This window comes from Galeopterus variegatus, unplaced genomic scaffold (assembly GCF_000696425.1).
Source record: "Galeopterus variegatus unplaced genomic scaffold, G_variegatus-3.0.2 Scaffold2512, whole genome shotgun sequence".
NCBI classification, from domain to species: domain Eukaryota; kingdom Metazoa; phylum Chordata; class Mammalia; order Dermoptera; family Cynocephalidae; genus Galeopterus; species Galeopterus variegatus.
The window spans coordinates 217,666-239,768 of record NW_007728623.1 but is presented as its reverse complement, the minus strand read 5'-3'; the positions used below and the strand labels follow the sequence as shown (position 1 = coordinate 239,768).

The following is a 22,103-nucleotide window of genomic DNA, read 5'->3' as shown; positions in this document are numbered from 1 at the left end:
AGCAGAAAAAGGCCTAGGAAAGCTTCATCAGAGAGTCCTTCTCCACCACCACAATGCTCCTGCTCATTCCTTTCATCAAACAAGAGCAATTTTGTGAGAGTTTCAATGGGAAATCATTAGGCATCCACCTTACAGTCCTGATTTGGCTTTTTCTGATTTCTTTTTGTTTCCTAATCTTAAAAAGTATTTAAAGGGCACCCCTTTAGTTAATACTGTAAAAATGACTGCATTGAATGGTTAAATTCCCAGGACCCTCAATTCTTTAGGGATGGGCTAAATGGCTGGTATCATCACTCACAAAAGCGTCTTGAACTTGGTGGAGCTTATGTTGAGAAATAAAGTTTATATTGAAAAAAAAAGAAATGGTTCTTGCTTGTTTTGGAGTCTTTATAAATTTTCATTTTTCAGTGTAAGTTTGATTTTTGTTTCTTAATTTCATACAGTCAAATTGGGCTTAATGAGATAAGTTTGGTTTGCCCTCTTTTGTAGTTCATTTTTATATTGCGTAAACAAAAAGGCAGAAATTTAGGATTTTTTCCAGTTTGTTATAATTTAAATACACACACCCACATATTTATATTCGTATATGAATGTGTATGAATACTGCCTGACTATTTCTTATGCATGTTACTTTATTTTTAATTTGTAACAGTTGGACTTAAAAGAACCCAAGCACAGTACAAAAAAGAAAAATCATGATTTCTAGCTTAAATAAATTTCATTTAGTTATATCATTTAGTTTCATCTGATCTGACTTGACATGATATTTGAAATGATATTGCACAGGTTAGCCTCCTCAGTGCTTTAAGCAGAGGTTGTGTGAGGAGATAATTGTACTTGGAGGTCTGGTTGGAAAATGCTTAGTTGAAACTAAAGGTCAACACTTGGGAAGTTCTGTTGAGAAATAGATCACATGTGCATAAAAGTCAACAACTTTATTATGTGTGTGTTGAATTATGTGTATATCTGTATATACATATCATTAGGAAAAATATTTTTCTAACATACAAAAAGCATCTTTTTAGCAGCGACAACCTTAACCTTAATGAACAGCTAAATTACTCTTGACCTGCTTTAATTTAGTATGAAAAATTGTATTAAATAAACCATACTACAGTCTTAAGTAGAGGGCTGCCACATTAAAGGAGAAAGGAAAATCTGTTTTCCATCAGTTATGTTAGAACACAAAGCAGATCTATGTAGCTCTATGTTATCCTATAGTGTGTTAATCAGATACAAGGTGTGACGGAAGCCAGTGACAAAGAGTTTTCCTGATAGTGAACAGGCTCTGATAATAGGCTGGTTAAGGCTTCATAATGTTTCAGTGGTTAAGTAGTAAACAAAATGATGTAGGACTTCAAAAAGGATGGCACATTCCATGTAAAATCAAACCATAAGTCTTTCATGACACTTTAGAATTTATGGAAACTAAGTGCTTAAGATGATAATGACAGGAGCTGAGAAGAGAAGAAAATAAAAAACAAAGCATATTTTCCTTTAATTATAGGATAAACTCAAATCTCAAAGCCAGGACACCAGGATGCACTCCTTCTGAAAAGTGCAGTCATGCATTGCTTAACAAGAATATGTTCTGAGAAATGTTTTGTTAGGTGATTTCATCATTGTGCAGGCACTAGAGTGTTGTTACACAAACCTAGATGATATAGCCTACTACACGCCTAGTCCATATGGTATAATCCGTCGTATATGTGGTCCGTTGTTGACAGAAATATAATTATGCATTTATAACCGTATTTCAAAAATGAAGAAAAAACAACTGCATACCTGGAGTAGTTCCACAAAGTCTTGATAGATTTTTGAAGATATATCATGTCTGTGACTGAGCTGTGACATCCCTGAATTCTCATAGGTATTTCCTGCTATAGAGAAAAGGAGAGGAATCAGAGGAGAGGAAGTAAAGATTGGGAGGGAGTTATTAGAGGGAGTTCATTTTAATTGATATATGTTGAATTTATTAAAAATTTTTGATACTGGACATTCATTTAGAGTTACTATTTAGCTTTTTAAAAGAAACTCCCATACTACCAGTTTTTTTCAGTTATTTGGAATACTCCTCTCAACAGCTTTATAAAGTAATGGTATTAATCATAGATTTTTATTTATGGAATGTTAGAGCTTTAGTAAGTCTTAGATGTGTTTCATTTTACAAATGAAGAATCTGAGACCGAGAGAAATTAAATTTCTTTAAAAGGCTGCATGCTTCAATTAGTAGCAGAGCTAGAACAAGAACCCAGGTCTCCTGACTCCTAATCCAATGTTCTTTATATTATATCATACCATATCATTAAATATGTATAAATTCAGACTCTGAGACACAAGGAAACTGTGACTTTACCATAGTGTATATTCATTGAGGATTCACAAAATATGCATAGAAGACAGCTGAAGCTAGGGTTCCGGAATGATGTTCCATTGGAATATGATAAAGCTTTTACTGATTTTCACTGAAATGGAAGAGGAAAAAATAAAAAAGGAAAAAGCTGTGTATTGAGGGTGGGGAAACAGGATGTAAAGTTGTTAACATGTTTTTATCTTGGGAAAGTATATCTTTATTTTTGAGATTCTCTTTCTTATATTTTTAGTCTTCAAATGGCCTTTCATAAAACAGTAGTAGTAGATAGCAGTTGATTTATTTTTAATATCGGTCCCTAAAATGTGCTTTTGAACCTTTCCTGAAATCTAAAACTCTTGGGACCATTGTCTTAGCCTATTAATTTACTACACTTGCTAAATAGAATCTTAGCAGCCATAAGCTAAAATATTTGATTCTCAAGAAATCTGGTAAACCTTTTTAGAAACATGAAGATCAATGATCAGCATCACATAGCAAAGCAATGCTATTTAATCCAGTTGTAACTAATGTTTTAGAAAAAGAGAAATAAAAATATTTAAATGAATATGTTCCTCATGGCATATTTCATTCTAAGATGCTTTATTTGGTAAACATTTGAAAACCTGAGGCTACATTATCACAAACTTGTGAAAACTTTTGTGGCACAAATATAAAATCTTAATGTTTCATACTTAGCCTCTAAATTTAAAAATACTTATTTTAAAATATTTTTCAAAATTAGTTATTAATATTGGAATTAAGAAAGTCATGAAAACTGGTGGGATATATACCAGTATTTATTGTGGTTTTATCTAGGTAAAGGTATTATGGGAATTCTATAATTTTCAAATTTCCTAGCAATAAAAATATTCCTTTTATAATTATGAACCTCCAAATACTATTCAAAAAGTTGTGTTATAGGTCTTTGAGACTTTAAAAAGAAGAACTTTTAAGACATGGATACTGTTTGGTCAAGGTTTTTTGCCATTTTTGATCTATGATCTATAACAAGAAGCCATACATACCTATTAAATCTCAAAGCTGCCTCTTATGATAACTCTGCTTGTCATTGTAGTGGATTCATTGTAGCAGGATTCTGTAATCATTATTAAATCTTTTGCAAGTCATAATTTTCAATATCATAAATGATTACAGTTTGTTATAGAATAACATATTGTCTCCTATTTCCTGAGAGAAAAGCTATTTTTCTTTCCTTCCAAAGAGTTGAGAAAACAACCATAGTGTTTTCATTGTGAACCTGTAAGTAGAATAACATATTGTCTCCTATTTCCTGAGAGAAAAGCTATTTTTCTTTCCTTCCAAAGAGCTGAGAAAACAACCATAGTGTTTTCATTGTGAACCTGTAAACAGTAGTACACATGTTAATCATTATATTAGTCATAGAAATTAAACCGATTGTTTTATAATACAAAAATACTTAAAATTAGAGTAAAATTATTTTTAAAAAAGAAAATGACAATATAATCTATATCATTACTACTATGTTTTTTAGTCTTATAATGTTAAGAGATGTACTGGTTCTGTAGTATAATTCAGTCATAAACTGATAAAAGAAGGTATGTAAAGATTTTAAAGAAATGTGTAGGGGGGTAGTATTATTACATTTGGTGCTAGGTTCTGTGCTAACTCAGTGCCCTAGGAAATCGGTTTTACCAAGAGAATGTCAAAAGTTAGCCATGGGTGCTTGTGGATACTTTTGGTTTGTATGTTTGGACTTTTGTCAAATAGAGTGGATAGTCTCTTTATTAAAAAACAAAAACAAAAAAACTCAGGCTTGTGTGTGTAAGATCATAAGAAGAATATCGCTGTGATACAAGGTGATAAGAAGGCTGAAGTTAGAAGGGCTATTGTTTGAGAAGAAACTCCTGTGTTACACATTTCTACTTTTATTAGAGGTACCTTTGTTATGGTTAAATTAAGATTTTCTTACAAGAGGGTGTAAGATGATAACTCAGTAAGCAGGAATTTTTTTCTTTATGCAGAGCATTACTTTCTAGGTTAAATACATTTTATGGATATGTAGTTTAAGGATTTATTGTTATTACCTACCTCTGTAACATTTCACAGGTATTAGTAGAAGAAAGTTTTACTCGTAGTGGAATAGTAAACCCCATATTTTATATACTTTTGGCACCTGACTGAATTTTAACTCTCATTCTTACACTAGGAAATCATACTCTTGAAACTTAAATTATAAAAAAACTATCAGATCACACATTTTCTGTCACTTTTCTTGAATACCTCTTTATTCAGATAATTCAGCCAGATTTTAATTTTTCTACCAAAATGTAAAGTTAGTTTTAAGCCTCTTGCCAATGAAACAAGCTACCATTCTTGAAGAAACAACAACACCCAAATTAGTTCATTTTTAATGTAGATTTAAAAGGATTTTTAATATTATAAAGCATATTCTGAGAGTTTTGGTGAACTGTGACTAATTTATCTTTTAGAAAAAAGCCAATTAATATGGAGAATTCCTTGTCCCACATACCATTTTTCTTTTTGTTAATGCATTAAATGCTTTACTTCAGTGGTTATAATAAGTTCATCTATTCTTCCTACTGTAAGGGTATGTGATCATTCTTTCTAAATAATCTGGCCATTTGTAATATGACAAAAATAGCTTTTTGCAGCCATCTTTGAGCACAAACGAAGAGCCACATAGGGAACCAAAAAGCGTACTTTTGAAGTCATGAATTTTAAACAGGTTCAGTGTTATATTTGAAGCCGATCACAGTGCCTACATGACATTAGCAGGCATGACTTAATATTTTATTTAGTTTTGGAAACCCAAAGTGAACCACCAAAATCTGTTGCCAACTAAACTACTTATAACAACACCTCTGTGCTTATTTTTTTTTTTGACTCCCTCTTTTCCTAATACCCCCCCAAGTGTGGCTAGGCCAGAGAGAACATGATTGAGAATACAATGTGTTATGTAGTATACTTACCAGACCAGATGCTATTTCTTCCCCATCACTACTTGGTCAAAAATTCAACTCATTCACATATTCTTAAAGCTGGAAGTTGACCTTGGAGGTCTTTATATTCTCATTCAATGAAGAATTCACTCTGCAGTGACCCTGACAAATATTCATTCAACCAGCTGTGTACCCTGGATCAAGTTACTTCAGGGTCTGGGCCTCATTTTTTCATTTGCAAAATGGCAATAATTATAGTACCTATTTTAGAGAGAATAATTAATAGCAATGGCTAACATTTATTAAGTGTTCTCAATGTAAGTTTTCTAAATGTTTTATATGTATTATCTCATTTCATCAGAACATTTTGTGTGTGATCAATGATTGGATGATTGTATAAATTACCATCACATCTAATCACTGTGACCACATCAATAATACCAACAAGGTATGGCATTTGGATTTATTGTTTAAATCTGAATAATCAATTTCAAATATAGGTTAGTATTATAGATATCGTGCTGTAAAGATCTTCAGTGGTTTAAATATTGAAATTTTATCAGTTGAATAATAAACATTTGTAATTTTTAAAGTAAAATGCAATCATTGTTTATGAAAGCTCTTAATTTTAAACAATTTAATTTTAAATAATTAGGAAATAAATAGACAACTAATATAAATGTAAAAAGATAACTATTAGAAAAGAATGAAAGAGTAATAACTTGGCAGCAAAATTGCCCTTAGCAGTACCATAGCCAAAAAATATCTTCTACCTTTACCAACTTTAGTTGAAAGAGAGCATCTATATATCTTCAAAAATGTACAGTATAGAACACAAAATCTGACAGCTGATGCTGCTAAGAGATTTATTAATAATGTGAAACAAATTGAACAAGTAAAATGTTAATAAGAAAATTATAATAATATTATATATATTATAAATTGTCAGAGAGATTTATTAATAATGTGAAACAAATTGAACAAGTAAAATGTTAATAAGAAAATTATAATATTATATATATTATAAATTGTCAGGTTTATTCTTATATCCCAGAAATTGATTCTATGATGATTTTTGATTTGTGTCTCAGCTTAGCCTGAAAATTTCTCAGCCTTTAACTAAAATTTATATTTGATTCACCTCTTAATTATTCTGACCATCTTGACAGTACTATTGCCCAGCCTCCCTCTAACTCCTTTTTAGACAGTTATAACCAAATGTGTTTAAAGATATGACAGAGGAATTTAAAGCCAAGAATCTGGTTAGGATAATGAGAAATATGTGAAGCCTTCTTTTTCCCATCCATGCCATCATTTCAAGTGAATACAGTACTCAGAAGTAGCTACAACCTATGAGATAAGGACAGAGATAGATAGGTTCTGCTGTAGCTTGTGGTAATTTGCCTGTTTGTCCTTCAAAAACATTTCCAAGAATTTTCTCTGTGACAACTGTTACAAATATACCTATCAGTGAATAAGCCACAGTCTTGCTCCTCAGGAGTTCATGGTTGAAGCAAGAGACAATTGAAAGAAATAGTGACAACTAAATAAAATAACATCATTATTTTGTGGTTGGAATAAAATTAAATTCAATTTTGCTATTTATTTTCCATAGTAAACCATTTCAACAGTAAAAAGTACTTTAATAGTGCTCCCACCACCCTGCTCTGTGTTATCTAAACTAAAAGATTTAGCAAAAGATGTGATTTTAATGCTAACCACCTGTTCTTAGTGCCACAAATAATCATAGATGCAAGAACTCTTTGAAAGCTGAAGTCTGTCTGATTGCTTACCTAAATTCTGGCAATATTTAGATAACATTTAAATAAGAATTTGTGAAATTTAAACTTTTTCCAGTATTTGCCATTCCCATTAGTGATTGATAATCCAAACAGAGACTTCTTTAATGTATGCATTTAGTTGCTTTTTGTTGTTTATTTTATAAAATAATTCTGAACAGCTATTTTAATGTTCTCTCTGACCCAAATGAAGGCTCTCAAAATTCTCTTCTCGTGAGATAAAAAGCATTGCTATCTGAGTGCCAAGCTTATATAATAGCAGCTGACTGTTGTTTTCAATAGGAATATGATGAAGAATGGGCTAAGAAAATTCAGAGTGAAAAGTTTCGCTGGCATAACTCTCAATGGCTAGAGATGGTAGAGAGTCGACAGATGGATGAGAGTGAGCAGTACTTGTATGGTGATGATCGAATTGAGCCATACATCCATGAGGGAGATATTCTTGAAAGACCTGATCTTTTCTACAGTTCAGGTAAGGTGATAACCAAAGCAAAAATAAACAATTTGTGTACTATAAATACGGATTTTGGTCTGCCAACCTTGCACCTTCCCAAGTTTTGTAAGCACTTCTTTTGTATATAAATGCTCTTGGGCTGATGATTACAAATGTAACATCTGTACACAACAAGCAAACCTACTAATTCACCATAATTTTTTCCAAGTTAGTCTTTGATGTAATCTTTATAAAAAAGACTGCAGCCAGGAAAGTTAATTGCTCTTAAAAGTGTATTACTATCTAGAATAAACTGACAAATTCAAGGTTTCTGACTTCTGCTCAGACACGTAAAACACATATTCATTTTTCTTTATTCTGTGTTTATTAAATGTATAACTTATTAATTTATATTTTGTTTTTCAATGCATTTAATCTTAACAGTTTAATTTTGCCATAGTTTTGCTTTAATTTTAAACTACTAAACTCTATTTGGTGACTGTTGGGAAGATTTAGATACTTTATAGTAATAGATTTTTTCCTTCTAAACTCTGCTAGTGTTTTCAAGATAAAACTTAAGATTTACATAAATTTTACTTATATTGTAACCTTGTTGATTCTTCCATACTGCCTTTTTCCAGGGATGAGGTTGGTACAAAGATTGGTAAATTTTTGCATATTCTGGTTTTTAATGTTTTACACTGTTGGCAATATTAATATTACTTCATTGAAGTCATTTAGTGCAGGATAGAAAGGAAAGGATTTCTAATTAAAATTGTAGCAGGATTGAAATAAAAAACATTAAAGTAGTTATATTTAATTAACGACTCACCTTTTGGTTTGTTTTTCTACTGTGTATTCCTACTATATATTTGTGTTCTCAGTATAAAATTTCTAAATACTTTGCATGTATTATCTCATTTTATCAGAACAATTTGTGTATGATCAATGATTGGATGATTATAAAAATTATCATTCTGAAATTATTCTATTCTGAAATTCCCATCTAATCAGTGTAACCAAATCAATAACATTCACATAATCATTCATGAGTTTTCATAATTGTGTATTGTGCAAATTTCCCATAGATACTATGCATTATTTTTGTTTGATATATATACTTGAATCCTAGAAAATTTATGCTTTACTTTGAAAATTGAATAGATTTCTTCTTAACTGAACTTTACAGTAGTTCTGAAATGCTGCTTTGTGTTTCAAACCAGATGTAGTAGATAATTAATTTCAACCAACCAGAATTTCTTAGTTCAGTAATAGCAAGCAGCTGTTCCTTACATTTTCCGTATTCATGCAGTAAAATGATCCAAAATATATATAATACGAATTTTTTGTTATTAGAAATCAGAATAATCTCGGAATCAAATTTCTTGCTTTGAAGATTGATAACTACCTTTCAGCATAAATCAATTACCAGTTTTCAAAACCCAATAAAACTATTAACCACTTAGGTATTCAACTTTATTTTAATACAATTAAAATTTCAGAACAGATTTCTAAAAAGTTATACCACATTTCCGAAAGTAATTCACTTAATTTAACCTCTTAAAATGAAAATTGTAAATATTTTTCTGTGAGGTACTTTCAAATTTATAACTTACGCTTTTGTGAGAAAACTGAATTATGCATATTTTTATATACCAAAATTTAGAAACAGTAGTATCTGGTGGAAATAAGTTTAAGCATTTGAGGGGTGAAATATCATCATCAGATGTACTCATGCTTTTTTTTTTTTTTTAATACCCGTATCCTGATGATACGATAGACATTTGACAGTGGAAATTACATTCTGTAAGTTTAAAGATATAGTTCTTTTAGCAAGCCATCTATATATTTTTTTAGTTTATTATTTTACCTAGTTCATTTTCAATGAATAGTCCATGGACTAAGTGAATCTCTGTAACATTTCTTGATATGTTTCATGGAAATCAAAATAATGTCAGCCTCTTTTCTTTTATTGTGTACAATTGTATCTTCAGAAACATCAGATAAATTTGTAATACTTCAGATTTGTTTGAATGTTTGAGTCATCTTATTAAGCCCCTGGGTTTCTATGAAACATTAGGCTGCTTCTGATAAAAGCAGCTGTAGTAGCTTTTCAGCCACAGAGACTAAATTAAATGGCCAATAATTCCCTGGGTCTTATCTTTTACTTTGAAATGAAATGGCATTTGTTACTTCCTAGTCATTATCGCCCTCTGTATTTTCACACTATTAAATATCACTCAAGATGTATCTGTTTCTCCTTTGCTTTTCTTAAAAAAAGAATCTTAGCGTTGTCATATGAAATACAGGCAACTGGCACCTCCTTTAGTTATAGTACTTTTTCCTTAAGGTCTAAAATATTGTAATCACTGATTAATTTCCTTTGCTATCATGAAAATTAAGCTGTTTGCTTTATTCCTTTTACCCATACAGGAAGTATATTATAACTTATAAAGCTGCATTGCTACTACACATTTCTAAATGACTTTTTACTGTTTTTATTGTTCTTTATCAATTGTGGTAAATCTTAGTATGTGAATATACTTCTGGAATATGAAGCTTACAATAGTTTGTCTTGGGATCATTGTAAAAACCATAGTGTGGTTCTATGATGTGTCTTATATCAGGTTTAGCCAGATAAGTTAAGATTTATCCTTTTAGTCATTTCTTTTTCTCATTTCCTATATTACTGACATCTATTTGTCCAACACAGTCACAATTTCACTTTTATCTAGTTCACCAAAGAGCCCAATATTATATTTTTATTTGACATTAAGAAATAAAAATAAAGTTGATTTCAGTTACAATATATAAGATACTGAGTTTTTGTATTTTTTACTTTTATTCACAATGTTAATAAACCAGATTTTTAACTGACTTTCAGAAATCAGAAGGTTGATAAATTACCTATGCTAACAATAAATTTGCTTTGGTTTCTTCACTATTCCATGATATACCCCAGTTTGTTTGTAATTGTCTTTATTGTTGTTACTTTGAGTATGTCAAAAAGCTATTATATAACTATGGTCCAAACGGTTTCATATAATTTAATATTCTAAATGTGTATAATACTCTGCAGCTTACAGAGTTCTCTGGTGTGTATCATCTCGGTTTTCTATTTTTTTTCTGTCCATTTAAATGTTATGTGAAATTCTTTGGTTCCTTGTTGCCATCTTGGAAACAAGTTTAGAGTAGGAGATTAAGGACACTCTTGGATATATCTGGGGTTTGTAACCAAGAAGTATGATTCTTTTTTAGTATTTCCCTAAAAGAATTAATTTTGGATGCACAATGCTGAGAAACAAATAGATATTTCCAAAGAAGTTGAGGTGCTTGAGATGAGGCTCTAATGGAACTTTTATAAAACCTTATTCCAGTGAAGAGAGATTGCTCATATGTCAGGGCTGTGTAACTTTTGTCAAGCTGTAAAGAGCACCATAGAAGCTGCAGTTCACTGAATCAACTGCAGTGCCCTAAGATAATTAAAAATGAACTTCAGAAGTATGAATTTATTCTTTCTTATTCACATAAGATCAGGCTTATTATATTATTAAACTAGTTGTATTCTGCCTTTATAAAATTTCTGGCTGAATCTTTAAACTCAATCTTTAATTCGATCTCTATTTGATGATCTCCCAGTTTGTAGTTCCCTGTATTCTGTTTATCCTTTTTCTATTTATCGTTCCCTTTGAAGACAAACGGAGCTCTGAAGCAAAAAATAAGATGTTGAGAATTTGATCAGTTTTTTATTTAATTTCTTCCAAATCTGGCTCACTTTGCTAGGTCATGTTTCATAAATGTAAATTTTTTTTAACATAACTCTGGTATCTTCTCATTTTGTTGTATTTATACCTGAAATATTTCTGAGCTTTAAAATCTTTTATTTTACTGACATGCTGAATATCTTCTTTGCATTCATTTCAAAGTGTGGTATACATTTTATTTTGACATTTTACATAGTTTTGTTCCTCTAAAACTGGCAGATTTCTTAAACCCTGATCCTCAATTATTTGGTTTTAATTTAACAAAGAAACTTGTTGATATAAACTATATTTATGAAGATTTCTAATATAAGTTTAATTTTGGGCACTGAAATTTTCAAGCATTGCTTATTTAGAAATCCACTTATTTGATATATATAACTTTCTAATTATGTCACACAAATGAAACTGTCTGGATATAAAAATGTGAAATATACTAAAGTATTGCTGTTTACAGCACCATGCTATTTAATGCCTCTTTGCCTTTATTCAAGCAATTTCCTTAGCCTGGACCATCCTTACTGTCCCTCCCTACTTAACCTCACTTATCCTTTCCTTTGTCTGTCTTCTCCACAAGACTGTATGCTACTTGAAGGCAGAGACTTTTCTTATTCATTTCTGTACTAGTGTACTACCTAGCACATAGTAGATACTCAATAAAGCTTGAATTGTTGTGTTAAATTGTTGCGAAAAAAACACTTAAGTACATATGGTCCTCTGTTCATACTCCCATAGAGAATAGCATGTCGTGCTAACATTTCTTTTTTCCAGATTAAGTACACAGGTTTTTTTCTTATTGTGCTGCTCGATAGGGTACGTTTTGGTTTTTGTTTTGTTTTCTTATTCCCTACAAATATATTTTACCAGTTACCATTTTCCTTCTTTCTAGATGGATTAATTGCCTCTGAAGGAGCCATAAGTCCAGATTTCTTTAATGATTATCACCTTCAAAACGGAGATGTAGTTGGGCAGCATTCATTTCCTGGAAGGTAAACAGTATTCCAAGAAATGTATGGTATTTCTTTGTTTTTGAAAGCTAGAATTTTCCTCATTCCTCATTTCTCTATCTTTTTCATTTAGGGGAGGAAAAAAACCTCAATCTTTTCAAGAACATGTTTGTTTGATTTTAAATTAACTTATGTAGTCACTTTTCCTATGGGGAAAAAAATGGAGATCATAGATCTGAAAAAAAATGTGCTTCATCACTTTGGAAAATACAGACTGTCTATTAAAATAGACAATACTTTTGCCAAATTATGAACACAGATTGTTTCCTGAGTTCTTTCCAAAGCCAATAAAATGTAAAATGAGAACACAAGACATGTATTTTAACAATTACTCAGACATCTCTGTTTTCAAAAGTTGATGTTTTTATTAAATTGAAGACTTTTCCTACCTAGATGACATGCGAGTGAAATATTTAGGGAAAAAAAAAAATCTGACAGGCCTGTATTGTTATACAATTATAATAAAGTTCCCCACAACAGATATCCAGCTTCATTACTAATGATGTCACAGATTTTTAAAATCTTGCTAGAAAGTGCAAACAATATTTTTCTCTTTATATTATTCCTAGAGTTGTAATATTTTTAATTTAGGTTGACTGTTGAAATTTCACATTAAGCTAGTCCAATGAATAGGTACAGTCTTATTTTCCCTTAAGCCTATTTTTTTTTCCTTTAAATTATTGATTTAATTCCCTCTCCTAAAATTCTACTTTTCATTAGCATAAGTTATTTTCCATTTGGGAAATATGTTTGTGTATTTTTTAAATTAACAATACAATTGTGACCAATATGCTATAACTCTTAAATAATCACTTGCAATAAATGATTTTAATCCAATAATAATTATAATAATTTCAATCATTATTGATAATCTATTGTGGATAATCGATTTTTAAAATATTCGTCTTATTTATTTTAACCTGTACAGCAACATTTTAAAGCATATATTATTGTATCCATTTTACAGATGAAGAAATCAAGGCTCTAAAACTTTAAGTAACCAACTCACATAAGTAGAATGATAGAGCAAAAATATGAACTCAGGTCTATGTGTCACCAAAGCTTATGTTCGTTCCAGTACAACATGCTGCCTGATTTGGAGAAAACAAAACATACTACAGTGACTTTTGAGCTTTTTTGTTTGTTTGTTTGTTTCCTTTTTGTCTTTTTTCGTGACCGGCAACGGATCGCAACCCTCAGTGTCGCGCCCATACCGGACCGGGCCCGGCAACGGAATCGCAACCCTCAGTGTTGCGCCCGCACCTCGCTCAGCCAGTGAGCGGCCGGTCTGTATATGGGATCCGAACCCTCGGCGGGAGTGCCGCCGCACTCCCAAGCGGCGCACTGTAGCAGTGCGCCACTGTGTCGGCCCAACTTTTGAGCTTTTTTGACCACAATCCATATTAAAAGAAATCCCTTTCATATTGCAACCAAGTGTTCACATTCATATTTGTTTATATACATGTATCTACCTATATACATATATGTAAAACAAAAATTTCTTAAAATGTTACTTGCTCTTACTACCTGTAATACACAATGATATGTTGTTTTAGTCTATTCATTTTTTTAAATGCAGATTACAAACCATTAAGCTGATTTCACAACTCACTGATTATCATGATGCAAAGTTTAAAAGCATTGTAAAATAACATAGGAGTATTGCGTGAAATGCAATAACAATATGTGTAGTTCAGTTTTCTGTAGTGGACTTTAAATAAATAACCCTTTAAAAATAGTTTCAGCGGGGTACTGAATTGTCATAGTAAGAAACTCCTTGCATTAGGAAATAAGGCTAAACATGGTTAAATACTAGAAAACATATGGCTTTTGATTATTTCTGATGCTTGTGGCTATATTAGCTATAATTATTTAGATAGAGGCTCTGTTTAATCATTATAAATACTATCCTCTATCATGTGACAATTCACTGTACAAATGTTTTCTGAAACATAATTGGAAAAGGAAGAAATGATTTGGATATGTGATCCTAATATTTATTTCAAGGAATTTTGCTTATAGCATTTAAAAGATTAATTTTTCTGCCATTTATGTTTCACTATGAGCAAAATATCATTTTTATATCTCCTGCAGATGCTGCCAATCTAAAGATTTAAGTATTTTATATTGCTACATAATGCTAATCATGTATTACTTATTTGAGAAAGTAATTATTTGCTTTTATATATATATATAATTATGTGACTTTTAAGGTACTAAACATTTTCACTAAAACTGAATATACAAAAAACATAATGCTAATCATGTATTACTTATTTGAGAAAGTAATTATTTGCTTTTATATATATATAATTATGTGACTTTTAAGGTACTAAACATTTTCACTAAAACTGAATATACAAAAAAATGATCTTATGAGCTCAATTCAGCCAAATCTCTCATTTCTGGTTTTCAAAAATGGTCATTTTATAAAACAATAAAGTTTTGAGAGATAGATAGATTCAATGACAAAGATTTCACGATTTCATTCCGAAGGATTTCATTCCTTAGTTAATATTTTTTTTAAAAAAATGGTTTTTGGAAAATCCTTTAACTTCGTTGCTCATTTTTTTTCTAAGGGTAAAAATGTTTAATAGCTTCTTTTACTTCATAGAAGACACATCACAGTAATGTTGACTTAGAAGATCAGTTACTAAAACATACTGCAGGTTATTTTTCAAATCAAAAGAGTAATATACATATTTATTAAAATTATTTTGATTTGAGAATTGTTTGCCCTTTAGGAAGAACTTCCCCTGAGAAAGTCAAGTCTTTCATCTCTTGTCTTTTGTAATTTTTCAGGTCTTAAGTCACATTACTGTATCACTTTTTCCATTTTATTTCCAGAAGAAATAATTTACAATGAATTTCCTCAATTTTTCTTTGTAGGTAATAGATCAAATGAAAAGGGACTGTAAATTATGTCAGAAGAGATAGAAAGTATATAGTATAGCCAAAGATTCATAGCTCTTTTCCACATTCCATTTTGTTGACCTACTTTGCAATCATTTACTTTTTTTCTTTTATTCAATCATTTTTCATTGGTTAGGATTCTCCTTCTTATAGGACTTCTATGTTCTTCTTTGAGAGTACCAACCCATATATGTTAACTCTGGCATATTTGTTAATTCCACAAAAATTTAAGTATTTTATATTGGTACATAATTATTCACATATTTTGGTATGATAGTTTTGCTACATAATGTCCCAGATGTGAAATTTTAAACTAGTGGCTACCTTTCAGCCTCTGATATCCAATAGTTAAGTTTAAAGCTCATTAGATTAAATAACTGACTCGAAACACTGTTTATGAAATTTTTCATTTTAATTGATTTAAACACAATAGTACTTTTTAAGAAATCCAGGTTCATGAAATAGAAGTTATTGAACTATCTTTATCTCCACTGTGAATATAAGAATAAGCAGACTTAATGGACAACATGAAGAATTTAAGTTAATTACAAAAGAATTATATCTTAATTGAATTTTAAATATTGAAAAAGCTGATACTCTAAGTACCTTTAAAAAGAGGAAATGTTATCTATTTGGAGTTTTTTTGGTTCTTTTTTTCCTTCTTTATATCAAGGAAATAGTCCAGATGACTTATGAATTCTTTTCCTGCTCCTTTATCATATGTCTTTGATAAATAAGCACTATTAAGTTATCTGGAAAAAGACTAAGAAAAGATTAATGTATAAAAGGTGAATTTTTATCATTACCAGTGTTTTTAATTATTTGAGTGACAATAATATGTGTGATGAAACTTGAAACAAAATATGACAGTGCCAATTGGCGTACCCTTCAGCCAGCTTTCATAGCTTTTCAGTCTTTGTTGTTATTTCAACATTTCAGTTTGAGTGGATTCATGTAAAGTAGATGATCCCAAGTTTCTGCAAGGTAAAGAATAAATTGCTAATTTGTTTGACACAAAGAGTTTTTTATTTGTTCAAAGAAAAATTCTTCATTTCTTCCTAAAATGACAATTTATTAATAGGACAAATGTGTTAAAATCTGAGAAACTAAGCCAGATTTAGAGAAGTGTTTAAACAGTTCAAATTGGTATTTTTCTTAAAATTCAAGTCAGGGGGTCCTTCTTAACCTAATGCCTGCATTTTTGTAACGTAGCAAAGCAGTTTAATTGGAAACAGTGAAAACTGTTAAACTCATCTATACCATTCTTCAAGAGAGACTGGATGTTTGATAAAATAGGTACTGGCATTTGGACAGCGAATCCTGGGTTTTAGACACGTGTCACTATCGGTTTGAACCACTTGGCGCCAGGATTTCCCGACATTTAGAGCTAATGCAAAATGCATTAGGGCTCCAGAGTATTAGCTATGGAGTTGCCAATCCCAGAGCGTCAAATGTAAATCTTCCCCTCCCCAAATCTGAACTGGTGTTAGAAAGTGAAGTGGAACTTGCTATTGAAGCTAATTAAAAATAATAGGAGCAAGACTAGCATTTTTCCCTGTTATATACCATGTATCCACACCATATTTTTGGGCCGTTTTTTTATTATAACTCTTACTTTTCAAGACTAACAAGAACCTCATGTTAAGAATATTTTTAAACTGCTTCCAGCTTTTACAAATCAGTTTTTGTTGCAGTAAAAATGGTCCATTTTTCTTTTATAGGAATCCAATTTTCATAAACTGGAAAAAAAAATTGCAGGACTGCTTAGGTTTCCTTGGGGCTTTGAAAAATATTTTTCAGAGAGCCTGGAGTTTTTCTTTGTGGTTGGCACAGTGATGTCATTTACTGACCATTTCGCTGGAGTCAAAAATGAACTAGATGTGTGCATTATCTGAGCCATCTGATTCTTACACTTTCATTTTCTGTGTGTGTCATAGCCTGCTTCTTTTTTTTCTTTCTTTGAATACGTTAATATTAACTTTTTTTGCATTATGTGCATTAAATATTACAAATACCTTTTATGTTTATATACCTTTTAATATTATATACCTTTTATTCTAGTCTCTCTATTTTTTTCAAACATTAAGTCACAGTTGAAGTGTTAGTTGCACTTAAAAAATCATACTGAATAGATCTAACAGTTTTTTTAAATATGAGAAATAATCTCTTATCCAAATTTTTAAATATATGATTTTTCCTAAGAGTAGGATTCTATGTGTAAAAATTAGATTATTTCTTTACCTGTAAGGCCACCTTAATTTATTCAGCTATTTTGTTTACTCAGTTTTTCATTTGAGAAAAGCAACCTCAAAATTGTATATGCCTACAAAATCCCTTCTTTGATAAGTCCTTTATCAATTTTTAATTGATCACCTAAAATGTTTCATTTCTCCTAATAATTTAAGTTTTAGTAACCTTCATTACCTTCAGCATAGAACACGAGCCTTAAATTGTTCACTTCCTTTAACTCCATAACTTCATTTCTAAGAATTTATCCTTACAAGATAATCAGAGATAAAAATAAAGACTGGATTAAGAAGTTATTGTATGTCAAAAAATAGATACACTGAGTGTACTGAGGTACACTTATCTGTGGAATGAAGTTTTTTTCAACACCTACTTTTGTGCCACAAGATTTTGTCCATATGTTAGATTATATTACACTGATGTTCTGTTTCAAGTATACGCTATATATGCTCAAAATAGATAAATTTAGCAATAGATACTCAACTTACATAAAATTCTTCATTTTAATAAAGATTGACTACAGAGACCTTTGAATTCACTTCTTCTTTAATTTAAAATTTTTTTATAAGAATGTTATTCACATTTTATGTTTTGATAGCATAAAATTGGATATACCACTGCCACATCTGTAATTCTGGTAATTGAAAGTAAACATTATGGTTAAGAATATATGATCATTCCATTTATATTTATTTGCATATTTACAAACATTGTAACAGATTTGTTGATTTACTCAACATGTAAACATATTTTTATTCTAAGACAAGCCTGTTATTAAACAACATATAATATTAAAAAAACAAAAATTCATTGAATGTCTTGTATATGCAAGTTACTGTTATATATTTTATTTACTCCTAGTTCTTTACATGCACATTTGCATAGGTCCCTCATACTTGTTCTTGCCTTGGTCTAGGTTGGGAGGTATTCAAGAGTTGCTTCTCAGTTTAAATAGAATTTTGTTAAATCATGATTAAAACACATACAGTAGAATCTCTTTATAGTGACAGCGGGGTTGGGTAACAAGACAATATCCTGTTTACTTTAAAACGTTGCTCTGTTTCAGGCAAGGAATATAATTTGATCTAAAAATGTAGAGATATGTGCACATTTTTATTATAAATTATATTCAGTTAACCAAATAACATTATTTTTAATATGTGTAAACATTTCTTTCAAGCTTAGTAATAAATGCTATACCTAGGTATAACCAATAGAAATACTTTTCAGTTCCTCCTACCTTTATCGGTATTAATGAAGCAGAAATGTATGGTAAAATTTCTTGAAATGAATAAAACTGTTTATGAGAAATAATACTCTGTGACAGGTAAAATTATACCTAAGGTAATGAAATGGTCATTTTACTTCTAAACTTGTGGGATGGTTAAAACAGGAGAACAAAATTGACAACAGCTATGTAACAACACAGTTCTGAGGAGAAAATCAAACCAATACAAATAAGTTTTTTACACTATGAGACCCTTGCTCTAACACAATCCTTACGTAAAATCTCATCTTTCCTTTCTGAGTTCTCCTATAGCAATTCTACCAGTTACTTTTTTATGTATTTAAGAAGACGGAATATCTTAGGACCCTTTGAAAAATTTCAAAGAATAAAATGTTTAAGACATTTTTTAGTCTAAATCTAACTATACAAAGACTAATAACTTGCATTTATCTAGCATTTATATCTCCATGTATCTCATTTGATCATCAATAAGCATATGAGGTAGATAGGGCAAAGAGTAGTACTGTCCCTGTTTTAAGAAAGTGGAAATTAAGGTTCAGAGTTTTTTAAGTGACTAGCGTAGAACCAAGTAGCTAATAAATAGTGAAGCCTTTAAGCTTGGTAAGAGCCAGCACTCTTATTACACATTGCCACGTCCAAATGACAAATAGTCTATCAGTGAACTGTGCTTTAGGGAGTTGAGTAAAAGTTATTAAAAATCGAGTAAGATATGTGTAGGTTTTGTAGTGCAACCCAACATATTGTTTACCTATTTTGCTTTAATACATTGAACATGGTTTACTACAAATTTGCGCACCAAATTTGCTTGGAGGCAAGCTGCTAAGAGTTTATTAACACATTAAGTAATTAGTTCACTAGCTTTAAATTCTCTTAAGTGATTAGTTCACTGAGTTCTCTGCAGATTAGATCCATTTATATAAAAAGAAGAAATCCAAATTTGCTTGGAGGCAAGCTGCTAAGAGTTTATTAACACATTAAGTAATTAGTTCACTACCTTTAAATTCTCTTAAGTGATTAGTTCACTGAGTTCTCTGCAGATTAGATCCATTTATATAAAAAGAAGAAATGAAATGTGTAGAATAGTCTCAGTCTGGCAGGATAAATGCCTCATACAAATCATGTATTCACCTAATTAACCAGTGTAAATATTAGTGGACATGATGCTATTATTTTATGCCTATAAATGTGTCCTTATGGGTTTATTATATATTAGTCTTATTTCTCTTATTTGTTTAGACTTTTTATAGAGACAGCTTCCTTCAAGCCTTGAAAAGGCAGGGAAATTCAGTTCCACTGCTTGGACACTAATGATTTGCATTTCCCAATGAGAATTGAATTAGGTTTTATTAGTAAATTGGGCCTATAACCTTTAAGGCCAGATTTTATTAGATTATCACACATCAGCATTAGCAAATTGTAAACTTTACTGAAAAACAGAAATACAAGCCAAAAATCAAGGCTTAGAGTCCTGGAAACTTAGGAAGATGTTTTATACTAGAGAAATTATAGTCCTGACTTGAAAAAATATTTTAAGTGATTTACTTTCCGATGTAGCTTTAGAAGCAAGAGAAGTTGGTGACAGAACTGCCTCATCAAGTTAATTTTCAAACTGGTAATCTGAGCAAAAGTTTTGGAAGCATCCACATTAGCTGTATATAAAGCCCAAAGATGCTTGCAAAGAAAACCAAATTTATTATCACATTATTAGGACAAGAAATTTAGCTTAGTTAAGTCTCTAAATTAAGAAAGTAATCTGAATATTACTGGATCCTATAAAAATGTTAACACATCAATTATGGTGTAGTTTTGTACTAGGAGAAATGGCATGGGAATTAATCCAGTCAAGCCTGGGAAGTTAATTATATCACCACCATTTAAGAATGATTGTCTAGTGTTAAAGTTCATACATTTTTTACATGTATTAATTACATTTTTGTTAGCTGTACAGATATAAAAATTAGTTGTAGGTTTAAATAGAAAGTCTTTAAGCAAAGATGACTGCACTTACAACTTATTTGACCTAGGAAATGCTATTATTTTTAAAAATTAGATTTTTTAAAGGAATAAAATGCAAGTTATCAATAAGGCTTACTCATATTCTGAATGAGAATAACAAAATTGTATGCAATTAGTTGATAAGCACCACCATCCCCTCCAAAAAAATAACAGGGAGAAGTAGAGCATGTCCTCTTTTATTTCCTTCAAGTCTGGATTCAATGATAGTGAGCTTACTCCTTAACTCAGGGATTATTTTCTAATTTAAGGTAGATTTATTCTAGCCCATCTGTGTTTTGATTGATTTAACAATGTTATTTAAGTATTTATGAACATTTGTTAAAATTTTCTTATATTAGAAATATTAAACTAACTTTTAAAAATTTCTTTAAAACCAGCTGAAACCTAGGGTCTATAGGTTTTTAAATATAATATTAATTAATCCCCATATTCTCCATATTGCGCATAGTTCTTCCAGATGTGCTCTTACAAATAGTTCACTCCTCAGATATGAGCCATATGGGCTTTGTAAACTGATTTGCACTTATTTCGAATAGGAATTGTACAGATTGTAGATAAATTATTAAAGTAAATTTATATTGCCAAATAAATCTAAGAGTATAATATTAAGCTGTAGTAAATGAGAAAGGAATGTGCAAACGAAGACCTACCTGCTTTAATAAGTTTAGTCGTTACCTTCTCAATTTCCAGGAAAGGAAAAGAGGTTTTTTTTGTTGTTATGTTTTTAAAAAGGGGAGGCGGGGGGGAGGGGGGTTGTCTATAAAACTGCTTACAGAAGTATCTAAGACAAAAACAAGGAAATATAATGTTCTAAATTCAGCCAGCCCAAACCACTTGAGCTGCTATGACAGCTCATAAAACTGAGAGTAGTTTTTAAATGGGCTCTGTTTTACATTGCCAAAGTGAATTTTCCTTGCAGGAAGTAGCCAGAGGGTTTATTTAGTTTCCCGTCCATGGCTTTGATCTTTCTGTACTGTCACATCTCAGGTTACATAGCCCTTTTTCACTGCAGTAAATCTGCAACAGTTAATGAGAATAAAATTTCCTCCTTCTTACTGGTCGCATGTTGTTAAATGCCAAACCATAGCCAACTGCATATTTGCAGAATTTCTGCTAGGATGTATGAAAACAGTGCAATCAGTTTAATCTTGTTGTCTTCGTAATTCATTTTATTGGGCTTTCTTCCTTTTCAAGTGACCTACTTTTTCAAGTCAAGTGGTTTCAAGGCCAAACCTGGAAGAAAGGTTTAGCATGTTTAATAAACTAAGAGGAGAAGGTGTACATGGGGTGGGGTGGGAAGGGCTGATAGACGAGCATGTATACTACCATTAAGATTCAAATAAGGTTTATTTCAATGCTTTTAAAAGACCAAGCCTTTCTTTC

General features: G+C 30.8%; 1 protein-coding gene across 1 annotated transcript in view; it reads left to right on the top strand.

Annotated features, from left to right (window-relative positions):
- Nucleotides 1-22,103, top strand: part of KIFAP3 (kinesin-associated protein 3) — a gene marked incomplete at its 5' end in the record, with an annotated part of 83,939 nt that overhangs the window by 44,033 nt on the left and 17,803 nt on the right. The window contains 2 exons of the mRNA XM_008582075.1: nt 7,377-7,566; nt 12,178-12,277. Of these exons, the coding sequence (XP_008580297.1) occupies nt 7,377-7,566; nt 12,178-12,277 (290 nt within the window). The remainder of the gene's footprint in view (nt 1-7,376; nt 7,567-12,177; nt 12,278-22,103) is intronic.